The following is a 16,299-nucleotide window of genomic DNA, read 5'->3' as shown; positions in this document are numbered from 1 at the left end:
CGACTCTGTCTCCTCCTGCAGCGGTGAGCGCTGGTGTGCCCGAGCCAGTAGCGGAGAGCGCTGGCGTGCCCGAGCCAGCAGCGGTGACCCTTGACCCCGAACCGGCGACTAGGAGAACTGTTTCCAAGTCCGCAGTCGTGAGGGCAGAGGAGAGAGCCGCGGCCGACTCTGCAGCAGAAGCATTACTTCAGTCTGTCTCATCTTGTAAGGAGATGACCATTGTGATTGCTGCCAGAGCTTTGTCTGATTATTTGTCTCATCTTGTCCAGATCCTTCAAGTCCCTACCAGTCCTGTCTTGTCCCCAGACCCTGTCCCCAGAGATCCCGAACCAGCCGAAGTTAACGCAGTTCCTGACCCAGTTCCTGTCTCCACTGATGTTGTCCCGTATCCCATTGATGTTGTCCCGTCGATGTTGTCCGGTGTCCAGTAGATGTAGTCCCGTGTCCAGTAGATGTAGTCCCGTGTCCAGTAGATGTTGCCCTGTGTCCTGTTGATGTAGTCCCGTGTCCAGTAGATGTTGCCCCGTGTCCTGTTGATGTTGTCCCGTGTCCAGTAGATGTTGCCCCGTGTCCTGTGACCTCTCCTGCCAAGTCCTCTGTCAGTTGTCCTGAGACCACTCCCCACCATAGACCACCCAGACCGGCCCGAACCCCCCGTCGTCAGCCCTCGTCCCGTCCTTCTAAGACTCCTGTCCCACCCACCCACCCTGATCCTTCCCCCATGAACTTTGTGGTTCCGCCTCCTCCCCTTCCCTGTTTGTTTTTTTTTTTGATTTGCCACCCTAACCCTATCGTAGTGTATTCATGTTTGCCCTTGTTGCTATTTGTCATGTCTTGTTGGTTTTTGTATCTGTCCCAGTCAGTCATGTCCCGCGTTTGATGTTCCCTTGAGGAGCGTCTGGAAGCCGCTCCTTAAGGGAGGGGTTCTGTCATGATTCTGCCTTCATGTCCTGACTTTTCTCTAGTCTTGAGGCAGGATCATGACAGACCCGTGTTTTGTGTACAAGCACATGGCCTTGTCTTTGGGCCATGTGCTTGTGTTGTCTCGTCCCCTTACCCCGCCCCCCTTGTTATCCTAGTCTTGTCGTGATTGTCTTATCTGTGCCACCTGTTGTGTCTTTATTAATTCCCCTATTTAGATCCCCTAGTGTGCTCTGTATTTTGTCGGTTCATTGTACCTCATATGTGTTTCTACTTGTCAGCCTCGTGAGAGAGTGTATCCTTGTCACCCCTTTGAGAAGTCTTGGTATATCCGTGAGCGTTTATTTGTAGTTAGTGTGTGTTGTGATCCCTGTCTGCACTTGAGTTCCTCCTTGCCAAACCTATAACACTCTGAGGCTTCAGTTTCCATCCAAGCGGTTCTTCTGACTCACGATAGCATTGAATGAGGAAACTGCTGGTTTGAGATTAAAGGACAGCGCGTAGGTGGCTGATGTTGTGGTGAATTCATATTTTGATTAGGAAAATGTGATTAAATATATTTGTTGAAAAGGAAAATAAAGTTAAGGCGTGAAATAAGCAAGCACAGCAGAACAGGCTGAACACAGTGGAAGGAGCAGGAAAGAGGTGGTTTGCTCTGTTTCGTTTCACTCTGATGTGGCTAATTGTGTGAGTTAGTCTGTGCCTCTGTGGACCTTTATACATCTATTACGGTTTAAATGGTTTCCAAGACACGAAAGATGAGCACTTAAACAGTAGCAAAGGGACATTCGGACACCTCAGATTCATTTTCTCACAAGCACAGCATAGCATCTTTAAGTCCATTTCATGAGTAAAATCAAATAAATCAATACATCTATAAGCCTTAAGCATTTTTCTGGGATGCTGTATAGTAATTATATACTCAGAAAGCAGTTCATAAATTCATATTCATTTAAAAGCCTGTATTAAATATTTGTTCTGTACTTTAAAAAAAGGCCAAATGGTTGCAGCATCTAAAAATATACCCTTCCCCTTCCCTCATTATATCTGAAGTTTAACACTGAGGTTTTCAGCTTCTCTCAGCACAAGCTAACTGTTAATGTTAAAGTGGTTATTAAACGTGAATGCAAACTCTGTGCTTATCTATTATTAACTGTTGGTCAAAGAACGATCACACAGTGTTAATGCACCTACCGATGTGTCTTGTTTGAGGGTAGCACCTTGTCTTCGAAAGCGAGGACTTTTACAGCCCTATAGTGTTAATAGAGCGTTAATATATGTTTAAAAGGTCAGAATAATGTCCCACAGTCTGCATCTTCTGATGTACGGATTGCCTTAATTTTTTCTGCCACGACAAACAATAATAACTACTGTTTTGAAGATTCAGACTAGTCTGCAATACATATAATCAGCAGAATGGGCCTAGTAATAAACACACTTGGTCACACTTTATTTTAAGCTCCAATTATTGCTATTAACAAACCATCAACTATGGCTTTTGTCTCAATAAACTCCTGACTCGCTGCTTATTAATAGTTAGTAAGGGAGTTGTTAAGTTTAGGTATTGATGAAGAACATGCTCATGTAGAATATGTGCTTTATAAGTATTAATAACAGCCAATATTTTAATAACAGGCATGCTATTAAACAAACTACTTAATGATATGGTACTAAAATTACAATATGATTTATTAACCATTACTATCTTAATAAAAAATGACTAACTAAGTTTAACCACTGTAATACCATTTCAATTTATTTGTACTTTTCATATTTATTTTATGCTCAATAAATTGTGTTACAAAGATTATTCCTTAGAGAGAAAAACAGCTAAATGTTGATTATTTAAGAGAATGTTTATATTATTTTCTATTGAAGTTTCTGGTATTCTTTATGAAGCATGTATGTGATGGACAGAATTGTCACACATGGATGAACATTAACACTTTTTTACTGCGTGCATTAGTTTAACAGTGGTAAAGAGGGCCGAGCATGCATTTGAAACACTTAACACTTTATGTTCTTGCTCTGTCCATGCAGATAATCATGTTTATGTAATGTGGTCAAAATGATGATTTAAAATGAGCACATGACCACTCGCACCATAAAACATCTCATATACAGCACAAAACATCTTCTGAAAGAATTATTGTCATTAACCCCTAATAGCTGGTGCGCCAAAAAAAAAAAAAAAAAAAAAAAAAAAATATATATATATATATAACCAGAATTGATTGATTTATCTAATCAGTTTCAAATGAAAACTTCAATCTTGATGAGATGAGAATGAAAAAATGCAGTACTTTATTTATCAGTTTAGTGATGATAATACACCTTAATAACCCTCTGTTTAGGACAGGGTTAACAGTTTGATAATAGAACTAAAACTCTTATTTGTTGACCATTGATCTCAGAATTAATTCTTTTAGATGAGGCTTTAAAAAAAAAGAAGAAGAAAAAAAACACTTGACAAAATGAGGTTTTAGTTTTTCCTTATATACAAATCCTTTGATATGTACAGTAATCCAGATGTGATCATACAGTGAGACTGTCCCCATGCTCTGTGTGTTAGGACGCTTCTAGCAGGGCTTCTGGACAGACACGGGGTAGCGCAGGGGGATGGCGATGCCCTGGTCCGGCTTCTCAAAGGCGCTGATCAAATTCTTGACTTTTCGGAACAAGCGTTTAGTGTGACCTGGTGCTGTCTGCAAGAATTAAATGAGTAAACAGATTAACAACAACAACAAAACACATCAGCAGAGTTGGTGAAGTGGTATGAATATTGTTTTCTTTATTTCATCTATATCAGATCTGGAGCTATAAGGTCACGTAGTTTCAAGATGAGATGGTAGCTTCATGAAAGCGTTGATCTCTGGGGCAGACGGTGTGCTGAGGGATTTCTCTCTGTGTAATCGCTCTTTACAATCTCGCCTCATTCAGAAAATACCTTTCCATACCTCTATACCATTGACTCATTCTCAGAAAATACACAGCTGTGTGTTAGAATTATTACTGATCGATAAACACTATATCATTTTCCATTACACATCAGAAAAACAGGCAATTTCTCTATGAATGTGTGTGTGTGTGTGTGTATATATATATATATATATATATATATAGTGAAATGCAATGGACTATTACTATCTCTTTTAGTTTAGTTTCTTTTCTTCTCAGTTATATTAATGTGTGATGTACGTTTAAGATTTAACCTGACAGGGTTGAAGTAACTTTTTTAAGGTCATACCATATATTTGTTTTTTTTTAGCAATATCACAAATTCAGACAATTTTAAAACAAATGGTAATAATAACATTCATAATAATACAAAATAATCATAACCATTTCGCTGAAAATTTCAGGCACGGATGGTTTCGTGACTGATTTGCTTTCACTCTTTGTTTGAGCGGATGATTTTATTCAACTAACAAAATACAATTATAACTCACACAAGTACTACAATTTCTTAATCATACAAATACTGATTATTATTATTGGGCTGATTATTAGTCATAAGAATGTTCAGAAGAGGATGATTTGAGGAGCTGGCGTGTTATAAATGATAGCGTCTGCTGTTGTGTCTCAGTGTGTGATGTTTGTCGCTCACCTCGGCCGCCCAGGAGCCCGCTGCGTCTCTCTGGAGCCGGTATGTGTAGACAAAACCATTACACCTGCGGCACAATCAGATCAGGTGAAAAACACACACTAAACTTCATGCACACTCGAATGAAAACATGCTACACATTTTACATTAAACAAAGAGTACTTGAGCATGTTGAACAAGAAAATATTTCATTAGTTTTCTATTTTAAAAATTAATATTTAATGTCATATAACATATTTAATGTAAAATGTTATTTGCCAATTGTTTGTGACATTAACTAGCACTTTCTGAGGGAAAAGAGTTCCTTCAGTTTTGTATCAGTGTCTTGTTGGTTAACTTGAGTGACACACTTAAGCCTAAATGAGAAAAAGCAGAGATTTGTGGAGGACTTACAGAACGCAGAGGCAGTATGCATCGGGAACACTCTCACTGTCTCGGATTAAATAGCTGCCGTCTTTGCCTGCTTCATACAGACGCTTCTCGCACGTCTCTCGGCTGATGGCCCCGTGGTACACAGACAGCGCTTCCATTGTGCTGCATGCATTGTTTCTCAGGCAATCACTACACGCATGTGATATTTGTTCCTTGAGCAGGAAATGATGAAACCAGGCAGGAAATAAGCACTTCAAAAAATAAGGCACAATTTTTGCAACAATTGCAAAAGCATGAAAAATGTCAGGTGAACATAAGAGAATGTAGTTTCAGATATCAGGCCGCATCACTGATGTTCCAGTTTACAGATTAAATCTGCGCAACTGTGTGTCAAACTTCATTTCTAAGATTTCAGATAATGCCTCTTTAAAAAAACTTTTTTCACTCATCAGTTCCACACAATAAATCTATATTTTATTTATTTTTAGTTGCTTTCACAGATCTGTACAACATTTTAAACTAACAGGCCACTACTTGGGCTCTGCAAACACAATGTCCTTTGTTTTTGGTGAGGGATAATATAAAAGCCTTCAGAAAACAAACATAACCCCAGGTATTAATTCAATACAGTGGCTAAATTAACGAAAAATAAAGCCTCAACAAGTGTTGACATTACCCAACTTCACAGCAGTAATGACTTTATGAACTACTTTACTTCTAAAATCGATACTATTAGAGATAAAATTGCAACCATTCAGCCGTCAGCTACAGTATCACATCAGATAGTGCACTATAGACCCCCTGAGGAACAGTTCCACTCATTCTCTACTATAGGAGAGGAAGAATTGTATAAACTTGTTAAATCATCTAAACCAACAACATGTATGTTAGACCCTATACCATCTAAGCTCCTAAAAGAGGTGCTTCCAGAAGTCATAGATCCTCTTCTGACTATTATTAATTAATTAATGTTTTCTTAAATACGTGTTGGACACAATTATTGGCACCCCTAGAAATTCTTATGAGTAAAATATCTCTGAAGTATATTCCCAGTCATATTCACAATTTTGAGCACCCCAGCATGATTATAAACATGAAATTATTCAGCTCTGGCTTCCTGTTTGACAGAAATATAGAGAGGAGGGAAAATAAAGCCCATATTCCCTTAATCATCCATCACAATGAAAAAAAAACAAATAATATATTTCTGATGTGTAGCAAAAGATGTTTGAGCTTCACAAATTGGTGAGGTGACTACAAGAAAAGAGCTAGAGCATTGGAAATTCCCATTTCCACCATCAGGACAATAGTTAAGAATTTCCAATCAACAGAAAAATCTGCCTGGAAGAGGACGTGTGTCTATATCGTCCTAATGTAAGAGTTTGAGTAGCTAAAGAGTCTCCAAAGGTCACAGCTGGAGAATTGCAGAAAATGCTTGAGTCTCTGGTTCAGAAAACCTTTACAAAAATTGTCAAACAGAACCTACATCACCTCATGTTGTTTGAGAGGGTTACAAGAAAAATTATCCTAGCTCATCCAGAAACAAACTGAAGCATATTAAGTTATCATCCATGATTGGAAGTTTAAATGGGACTGGCTTCTATGGTGAGATGAAACAAAAAAATGAGCTTTTTAGCAGCAAACACTCAAGATGGGTTTGGTGAAAACAGAGATAAAAAGTACCCCATGTGTACAATGAAATATACAGCTGTATTTTTGATGTGGTGGGCCTATATTTCTGCTGGAAGTCCTGGATATCTTGTTTAGACACAAGGCATCATTGATTCTATCAAATACCAACAGATAAAAAATCAGTAAGTGACTGTTAGAAATATTATAATGGACCATGTTGGGATCTTCCAACCATAAAATAACCCAAACAAAAAACCTCAAAAACAACACAGAAATGGGTCACTGAGCTCAAAACCAAGCTTCTGCTTTAGCCATTCCAGTCCTCTGACCTGAACCCATAGAAAATGAGAGGATTGAACTGAAGAGGAGAAGCTGGGAATCTGAAGGGTCTGGAGTGATTCTGGATGAAGGAATGGTCTCTGATCTCTTGTCAGGTGTTCTCTAACCTCATCAGGCATTATAGGAGAACATTTAGACCTGTTAAACTGGCAAATGGAGCTTTCAAAAAGTATTGAATAAAAAGGTGTCAATAATTGTGGCCAATGTGTATTAGAAATGTTTCTGCCCATTTTAAGTTATTATCCAATGAAAGAATACTTTTTAAAAATATATATAAAATCAAAAGGATTAACAATGCAGATGGACTTTCACAGTCTTATTTGATCACAATTACCAAGGTTGCCAATATTTTTGGGCACGACTGTATGTCCCCAGAACCTTCAAACTGGCTGTTATTAAGCGTCTCTTCAAAAAACCACAACTTGACCGCAAAGAACTTGGTCCCCGAAGGACCAATCTCGAATCTCCCTTTTCTGTCCAAGATACTAGAAAAGGTGGTATCCTCACAATTATATTCCTTCTTAGAGAAAAATGGTATATGTGAGGATTTCCAGTCAGGATTTAGACCGTATCATAGTACTGAGACTACTCTCCTTAGAGTTACAAATGATCTGCTCTTATCATCTGATCGTGGGTGTATCTCTCTATTAGTTTTATTGGATCTTAGTGCTGCGTTTGACACAATTGACCACAACATTCTTTTGCATAGACTTGAACACTTTGTTGGCATCAGTGGAAGTGCATTAGCATGGTTTAAATCGTACTTATAAGACCGCCACCAGTTCGTAGAAGTCAATGAAGATGTATCATATCGATCACAAGTGCAGTATGGAGTACCTCAAGGCTCAGTACTAGGGCCACTACTCTTCATGCTGATGATACTCAGCTCTATATTTCCTCGCGGCCCGGTGAAACACACCAATTTGAAAAACTAATGGAATGCATAGTCGATATAAAAAACTGGATGACGAGTAATTTCTTACTGCTAAATTCTGAAAAAAACAGAGGTGTTAATTATAGGACCTAAAAACTCTGCTTGTAATAACCTAGAACTCTGTCTAAGACTTGATGGTTGCTCTGTCAATTCTTCGTCATCAGTTAGGAACCTAGGTGTGCTACTTGATCGCAATCTTTCCTTAGAAAGCCACGTTTCTAGCATTTGTAAAACTGCATTTTTCCATCTCAAAAATATATCTAAATTACAACCTATGTGAAATGCAGAAATGTAAATTAATGCATTTATGACCTCAAGGTTGATTATTGTAATGCTTTATTGGGTGGTTGTTCTGCACGCTTAGTAAACAAACTACAGCTAGTCCAAAATGCAGCAGCAAGAGTTCTTACTAGAACCAGGAAGTATGACCATATTAGCCCGGTCCTGTCCACACTGCACTGGCTCCCTATCAAACACCGTATAGATTTTAAAATATTGCTTATTACTTATAAAGCCCTGAATGGTTTAGCACCTCAGTATTTGAATGAGCTCCTTTTACATTATACTCCTCTACGTCTGCTACGTTCTCAAAATCAACTGCGGGTGGCAGATCCTTTTCCTATTTGGTGCCTAAACTCTGGAATAACCTACCTAACATTGTTCGGGAGGCAGACACACTCTTGCAGTTTAAATCTAGATTAAAGACCCATCTCTTTAACCTGGCATACACATAACATACTAATATGCTTTTAATATCCAAATCCGTTAAAGGATTTTTAGGCTGCATTAATTAGGTAAACCGGAACCGGAAACACTTCACATAACACCGTACTTGCTACATCATTAGAAGAATGGCATCTACGCTAATATTAGTCTGTTTTTCTCTTATTCCGAGGTCTTATTCCTTTTTCTCCATTCTGTCACCATCCTTGTCGCTGTCGCCTCTGGCTTGCTTAGTTGGGGGACACTTCATTTGCAGCGATATCATTGACTTGATTGCAAACGATGAATTGCCTTTAACTGAAAAATTAGTGTTTACTATTGTCTGTTGGCAATGACACACTATTTTCCTATTTGATACTATAAAGTTGCCTTAACACAAACTGTATTGTTAAAAGTGCTATATAAATAAAGGTGACTTGCCTAGATGAGATGCATGTGGAGCACATCAGCTTCAGTTCTGTGATGCATGTTAAAGCTTCCTCTATGTTTGAGAAAGTATTGAAAGTGAACAAGGTGGGAAAATGATGTATCCTTTGATAGAGCATCCCTGTCACCACAGACATCCTGTCTCTCTCTCTCTATGTGTGTGTGTGTGTGTGTGTGTGTCTTGAAGTGCATGCCGTTGACATAGATATAATCACAGTAACAGATCTGCATTTGCCTCTCGTTTCCCATCTTTACCTCTTGACCCTCCTGTTAGATTAATTTAGTTGAAGACATTTTTGTGTAGTTTAATTAATTACAATCTGGAAATGTAGAGATGAAGACTCAATTTGAAAATGAAGAGACATAGAAAACACTGTGGAGATGTTACTGAATTGTATTTATTAGCACAGGGGATTCATGCAGACTAAAATCCTAAAATGAAACTACAGCTAGTTCACACCGCTGCCATCGGTCAGTTAACAACTGAGCACATCCAACAAGATCCCATATTACTTATTAAGACAATCATTGCATCGAATGAAAGATTATGCAGAAGAAAGATGAGGGTGAGTGTGTGACAACACAATGTGCTGTTTTACCTTTAACAAATATTCTGATGCTAAAGCTGATGAAGAGTGTAACTGTGCAAGCTGAAATCACACCCAGACAATGCACATGCGCATTAAAAGAAGTGTTTAATTCTTCCAGTTTATCAAGAATTTGTGAAAAACGAGGTAAGCTACAATGTAATGTCGAGGAGAGGGCTTAACTGGATAAATATTATGATGCATGATGATGGCAGGGAAGCAATGCTGAGTTTATTGGTATCTGATGGCATTGAATCAGAATTGGCAGATGGATATGATCAAAGTGCATGGAGAAGAAGCATTTGTTTGTTCTGTGTATGATTTTATACTGGACTAGTTGTATGTTTTTGATTTTACTCAAACTGAAAGTGCTTTTGCACACTATTTTCTAGAAACCTCTGTGTCGGTGAGCTCTTTTCCCCGTTGTTTTACTGGTAGTGCATGACACTACAGTATTTAGACGGAAGCTTTCGTAGCAGTTAGTTTTACTCAGATTGATATACTGATCTTATTGCTGTGCTGCTTTTTCTATTGTATGTTTGTAGATAATATTGGTTTCTGGTCTTTAAATGTCTGTGCCAGCTTTTTAAATGTAATAAAGCTGTAAATAAGAAGATGTGCTGTAGGTACATAATGCATCATTTTGAATCAGTGTGTAATGTTTTAAGTAATGGCAGCTGATAATATTATTATTAATATTATTATTATTTTTCCTGTGTGTTACTTGTTGTAGTCTTTTATCCTCCCCCTTAAAATACATAATGTCCTAGCAATACATGACCACTACTTTTTGCATCAAGTTTACAGACATTTTCTTAAACTCTAAAACAATGCGCAATTAAAAACATGGGAAAAACACCTTTAAAAAAACAATACAAAAAAAAAAAAAAAAAAAAACCCTTCAGTGTGCTCAGTCCTTCAGTTTCAGTTTTGTTAAAAGCATCATAATTAAGACAAGGATGAGAAAACTCTTAGCATAGCTTGAATTAATCAGTATATTGGCCAGATGTTCTCTAAACTCTGTGTTTGCTTCATCATGATTTGACTTTTAGCAGCACATCAGTGTTGCCCTCTTGTGGGCTAGTTATGCTCATTTAAAAGAATAATTAAACCAAACTGAAAGACTTAATTTATTACTTAATAGTACTTAAACATGTACTTAGGTTTATGATAACAATCAATTATGCATAATTACATGTAAGGAACCCTAAGACAAACCCTAACCCTAACCATATAAGTACATGTACTTGTGCTTCAGCTCATTTCATTTGAAATACAGAAAGAAATTGAAATAATACTTATATCTTTAAGTGCTTATAATTTACCATAATTGAGAAAAAGGAATTAAACCAGCGAATACAAAAGCAAATAAAAAGCGACACACTGGTAGCTGCTTTCATAGCACTCTCTACACATATAAACCCACAACAACAAACAATAACTGATGTAACTGATTATCCTTTATAGATCCAGTGCACAGTCTAAATACAGTAAAAGTGATATGTGATATTAAAAAGTATATGTGGTACAAGTTGTAGTGAAGCGAATAAAATAAGAAGTGAGTACAACAGTAGAGTCAGATGTAATAGATTTATAATATCATCAATAATATGTATAACACCATAATAAATTAATAATAATAGATGAATAATAGCTAATTAAATTAAAGTAGTATGAAAAAAGTATGTCATATGCTTATGTATGCCATATATCCATTTCAAACGTACACATTTACACATTACTGTATGTGGGATATTGACTGAAAGAGACTGGATATACTTCCCAGTTACACTTTTACTAGTGGTCTGGCCAAAAAAAACAACAAAAAAAAAACTTTACAATGTCATTGTGATATAGAAAAGGAAAAAGAAATATGGTCACAAAGATGAAAATAAGTGAATTGTCAGAATGTGTAACTCTTGTGTTGTCCTCTGTCTTTACAGTATTAGCTTTCCAACTGAAGACTCATGAGATGAACCTGTGAGCTGTTTCAGAGAAATGGTTTATCATTGGTTTATCATCTACATTCTCTTCATTAGTCAAGATTCACTTGCACAATTCATGCCAAATTTATAAAAAGTCTACTAATAATGTGTAAAAAAAAAAAAAAAAGGAAAAAAAAAGTGCGCCTGACATCTTATGACAACTAGATTAACCATTTTGCATTTCATGACTTATACGATGAACTAAAGACTAGATGTTTTGAGCAGTAAGACTATACATAAGCATATGGCATACTGTTCAATACGGTATTTTCCATCAGAGCATCCCTCCAGAGTACACTGTTATACTGACCACATGACTAAGTGATTTGACTGTCTTATCCGTAAACTATGACACAATTTCCTGAGAAACTGAGTTCCCTTCCAAAGGTTAATCGAACGGATAGTTCCTTTACCATAAGAAAACATTTAGTAAAACCTGTTTGTTAAACCATTTGTTAAATTACACTCATTGTAAACTCTAAGCTTCAATTAAAGCACCAGATGCTCTTTACTCATCTCTCTTACACAACACCAAATGTATTTCTGTAGAAACATGAAACACACTGGTTTCTACTTAACCAATAAAGAATGATAAATAATGCAAATATTCTCTTCTGTTTTTAATATCACTTTATTTACAGTGTTATTTCTGTATTCAAACATACAAATAACTGCAAATAATCTAAATTTACTGGAACATCATAACTGTGGTTAATTCTTTTCTCTCTCTTTTATTTATTTCATTTCTGACATGAGAATATTCAAAGGTCATTTCATCAGCGATTCATTTGTTTTGTTTTTTTGTCGTTTGCGTGAGAATACTCCTTTCTAATTGTATTCAGAAGAAGAAATATATCTAATCTCTAGCTGAACTTGTCTCGTGCGACCTGTATGTAGTCATTTACAGTCTTTTAAATTAAAACAACATAAAGTACAAGTCCATTTTCACTCTTTACTTTAAAACATAGCACATCGTTACAGCCGACAAAATGTAAATTCATACTAAACATTCATAAGAAAGTAACTAAAGAAGTGCATTATTACTGAACACCAATAGATTAGATTATATAGCTATGAGTTAATCACAGAACTGCTTCGATGTGTCTACAGACATGAGCTCGTATCCTACAAACACTCACTGCCCACTGTGCCTAATGTAATCTGTTCATTCATCTATCACCAAGAAATGATTCACGGGGAGCTTTAAACCTGAGAAAAAAAAAAGATGCTGAACAAATATGATCATTAATTTGAGGATGCCAGCAGCAATAGGAATGCTATGAAGGTATTGTGATCAATCACACAACATTAGATGTGCCATGGCCTGATCATTGAATGGGATGTGATCAGAAATAAAGGAGAAGGACTGAAGGTTTGAGTGTACTGTTGTCCATGAGAGAGCAGGACAGAGCTCCTACACTACACTAGTCACATTCAGCTACTGTTAGCTTCAGATAGACTTCTTCTCTTGAGCATCAGTACATGTGTAGTGCACTCTCTGTGCACAGCAGTAGTCTAATGTTGTGATATAAATATATATATATATTACGGCCCAGGTGTTGTGTGCATTACACCTGCTCATTAATTGCCATTAACTACAATAATAAATAGTCTTTAGTGTAGCTATTACAAGTGAACAAAAACTCAAATACAAAGCATATGAATTGTTTTCAGTGTGCTTACTACCGAGTACTTATGTAATCATATCATACAATCAAAAATAACCCCCTTTGGAGGCAAATTCAAAATTCTACTTGAGCTCTCATACACATACAAACACATCTATATTTATCATATGAAATGAGTTCAGTCGTGTGTGATGGAGGAGAGCATGAGAGGAGATTGTGAACACTAGGATGATCATATTGTCAAAGTGTGTTCCTCAGACGGACAGAATCAGCTCTGTGAACTAGGAGCAATACCCTGTTTAGACGATCTGACTGATAACTGTGTGTTCAGTCTTAGTTTGTAGTGAACGGTCTGAGACACGTGTCATCTGCTGGTCAGTTCGGCTGGAGTAGTGTCACACACGTGAGCGTCCGGGTGCGATCGCATCCGCTGCTGATTGTCACTGAGGTTCATGGAGATTGTAGGGTCCATAATAAATACACTTGAGCGTCAAGTTCATCGCTGGGAGCGTTCAGACACAGAGTGAACTAGTCATCGTATTGAAGTGTTGCCAGAAGGGAGGTTGTCCTGATTTGGAGAGGTGTCAGTGGACTGGATCTGTCTGTGGAGAGTCATGGGAGAGCGTGAGGGGTCCGTCGGGGACACACACCTGCTCCGGCTCACACCTGCTCCCATCAGAAGACAGAGACACGAGACGTTTGAGACAGGAGCACAGCTCAACACAACAGATATAGAGACAATCATTCAGTCAGTATTTACAATGACACATAGAATTAACTTCATTCTCTATCAGCTGTTGCCTTGAATATTATTATCTATAAGATTTTACAGACACAATGAGAAGAAATGTGACAAGTGAAGTAATAAATAATTAGTGTCACAGTTGTGAGATGTGCTCTCTTGTTTCTAAGCTCATTCATACAGCTATAGCAATCTGAGTCCATCATGAATTATAGTTTTCAGATCAACAATCTCATTTAATATCCGTGGTTTTACTGATTTTAACAGTTTTCTTAGGTTCTTCAAGATGATATCTACTTCAGCGTTTGTCAGTGAAGCATCGAGGATTCACAACGGAGAGTAAATATGACACCAAAATATTCACCGATAATATATGAAGTATTCCCTATAAAAACAAATCTTCACTATATCTTCATGAACAAAAAGGAATATAAAACACTGAATCCGATATTAAGATGCCAAGCACAAACACAAGAGGTCCATTACATGAACATTTGCTGAGCTGCAGAGAATATTAGGAAAATGAGCAGAATCATTTATATCCTCTGACCAATAGGTGGCGCTATAGGCTGAAAACTATTAAAAATACACTGCAATCAGTTCATCAGAGAATCTCTACACTGTTTACATGTTTCACCAAATCTAAACATCTGTACATCTTTTCATTGTTGCATGAATATATTTCCCTTCATTTACTGTAATGACAGAACAAGCATCTGTTCTTCAGAGAGAGAAAAGAGAGCATTCATAAAACAACTTTCCATGACCCCTTTAGACATTTAAGTATTATTTTCACCATTATTTTAAAGGTGAACAGAACTGAGAAATGTTTTAAATGGTAGCTCATTATTAAAACTCATAGCATCAAACTGTCTTATTGTCGTAATAGTGAATAAGAGTTGCAGTGAGCCCAGAGAGAACATGTTTACTGGAGTACAGCAACAGTGAGCAGACAGGAGTTCAAGAGAAAGATGTTGAATTCACCTGGTGTCTCCTGGCCGCCTCACCTTTCTGTCTGGAAACTTTACGCACCGTCATGGCAGCCTGCCGCTTCTGATAGTCAGAAATCTCAAACCCTGAACAGAACCGGGAACAGAAGATGTGAGGAGGGTCAGAGAGAGAGATGATAACACAGGTGATGGATGAGGAGTTACCGATCTTCTCATCCTCCTGCACCATCCTGCGCTCCTCGTGGAAAGCCCTCAGCCAGCGGATCTTCTCCTCCGGCTTCTTGGCCAGGAAGATGTGGATCTCCTCGCTGTCTCTGTTGTGCAGCTTGAAGGCGTTCTTCACGCTGACATTGAAGTCGTCGTCCCGTCCATCGATGGCGTCTCTCACCGTGTAGCGATCCATGTCGATGCGCCCTTTATAGTACAGTATGTCCCGGCGGATCAGGTCCTGAGAAACATGCAGACGATCATCAACCACCACAGAACTGCTTGTGTGTAGATGAGAGAAATACTGACTAACCGTGACATTTAACTCGAGATACACATGAATGCAGATGAGATTGGAGGACGAGATCAAAAGTTGAGAAATGGGTTTACAAATCTGGATTTACAGTATGTACAATGTTTATACAGACACTTTTATTGTCACTAGATTGTCACTAGAGAAAGCATCAGACTGAATCGTTTCTTTGAGCTGTTGACAGTGGTTGTGTCTGATTATATCGTCAGTGTGCTGAAGCCAGTCTTGTGATGAAAGCGTCCTCACTGAATGAAATCTAGTGACGTGAAACTCCAGCACAATCATCCGATCACGAGCCTGACACCCACACCACGCTTCAGTCCACCGCAGCATCTCTCTACGCTCTCCACTGCTTCCTGATCATTCCTCGGATCAATCCCACAATCCCACACTGCTCTGCTCTCAGATCACCAGTCTCCTGCTGCTATATATCTGAACATTACACCATCACTGTAGTTTCATTTATAAGAAGAAAGAGCACTTTGTTCAGTAAACCATTGTTTAAATAAACTTCTAATGAAATCAGACTCACTTATGTTTCCTCGTGCTGTACTCTCACACCGAAGCGTCTGTGAACCGTTAGCTTCCTAACATCACCTCGGTGAAACACACAGCCCTGCGTCTTGTGAGACGCTTCCAGCTTTAGGATGCATTCATAATTTATCATCAGCTTTTGAGATTAAACTCAAGCAACGTAAAACCATTTAATACGCTGGAGGAACATTTTCATGATCAGTGCTCTCACTTTTATCCATCCCAAACCCCTTTTGGAGGAAAACAGAACATTTTGTGAAGAGCGTGTACCTTTTTGCAGAGGACGAGCTGATGATCGAAGAGGAAGAAGACTCTCTGCTGACTCCGGCCGTACGGCTGATAGATCCACGACATCTCGCCCGTGTAGATCAGCTCCGAACTTCTGTCCAGGATATCATCACC

The 16,299-nt window shown here is 38.0% G+C and overlaps 2 protein-coding genes across 6 annotated transcripts in view; both read right to left on the bottom strand.

Moving 5' to 3' along the window:
- Positions 1 to 3,195: 3,195 nt before the first annotated feature.
- On the bottom strand, positions 3,196 to 9,023 carry sh2d1ab (SH2 domain containing 1A duplicate b). Its single transcript, XM_026279788.1, has 4 exons — positions 8,946 to 9,023; positions 4,919 to 5,109; positions 4,529 to 4,592; positions 3,196 to 3,626 (listed from the first exon to the last, which is right to left on the bottom strand). The coding sequence occupies exons 2-4, from the start codon at positions 5,053 to 5,055 to the stop codon at positions 3,501 to 3,503; spliced, it is 327 nt and encodes a 108-aa protein (XP_026135573.1). The 5' UTR covers positions 5,056 to 5,109; positions 8,946 to 9,023; the 3' UTR covers positions 3,196 to 3,500.
- A 3,115-nt stretch (positions 9,024 to 12,138) lies between these two features.
- Positions 12,139 to 16,299, bottom strand: part of arhgef9b (Cdc42 guanine nucleotide exchange factor (GEF) 9b) — a 24,580-nt gene continuing 20,419 nt past the window's right edge. For 4 of the 5 annotated variants that reach the window (XM_026279784.1, XM_026279782.1, XM_026279786.1 and 1 more), the window contains 4 exons: positions 16,168 to 16,299; positions 15,048 to 15,291; positions 14,901 to 14,969; positions 12,139 to 13,817 (listed from right to left, as the gene is read on the bottom strand). In XM_026279784.1, the coding sequence (XP_026135569.1) occupies positions 13,684 to 13,817; positions 14,901 to 14,969; positions 15,048 to 15,291; positions 16,168 to 16,299 (579 nt within the window). In that variant the 3' untranslated portion in view covers positions 12,139 to 13,683. Of the gene's footprint in view, positions 13,818 to 14,877; positions 14,970 to 15,047; positions 15,292 to 16,167 lie in introns of all 5 variants that reach the window. The other variant, XM_026279785.1, reaches the window with a different exon arrangement.

Source organism: Carassius auratus, chromosome 14 (genome assembly GCF_003368295.1).
Source record: "Carassius auratus strain Wakin chromosome 14, ASM336829v1, whole genome shotgun sequence".
In the NCBI taxonomy this organism is placed as follows: Eukaryota; Metazoa; Chordata; class Actinopteri; order Cypriniformes; family Cyprinidae; genus Carassius; species Carassius auratus.
The sequence above is the reverse complement of the archived record's forward strand: the minus strand, read 5'-3'. Positions and strand labels throughout refer to the sequence as shown.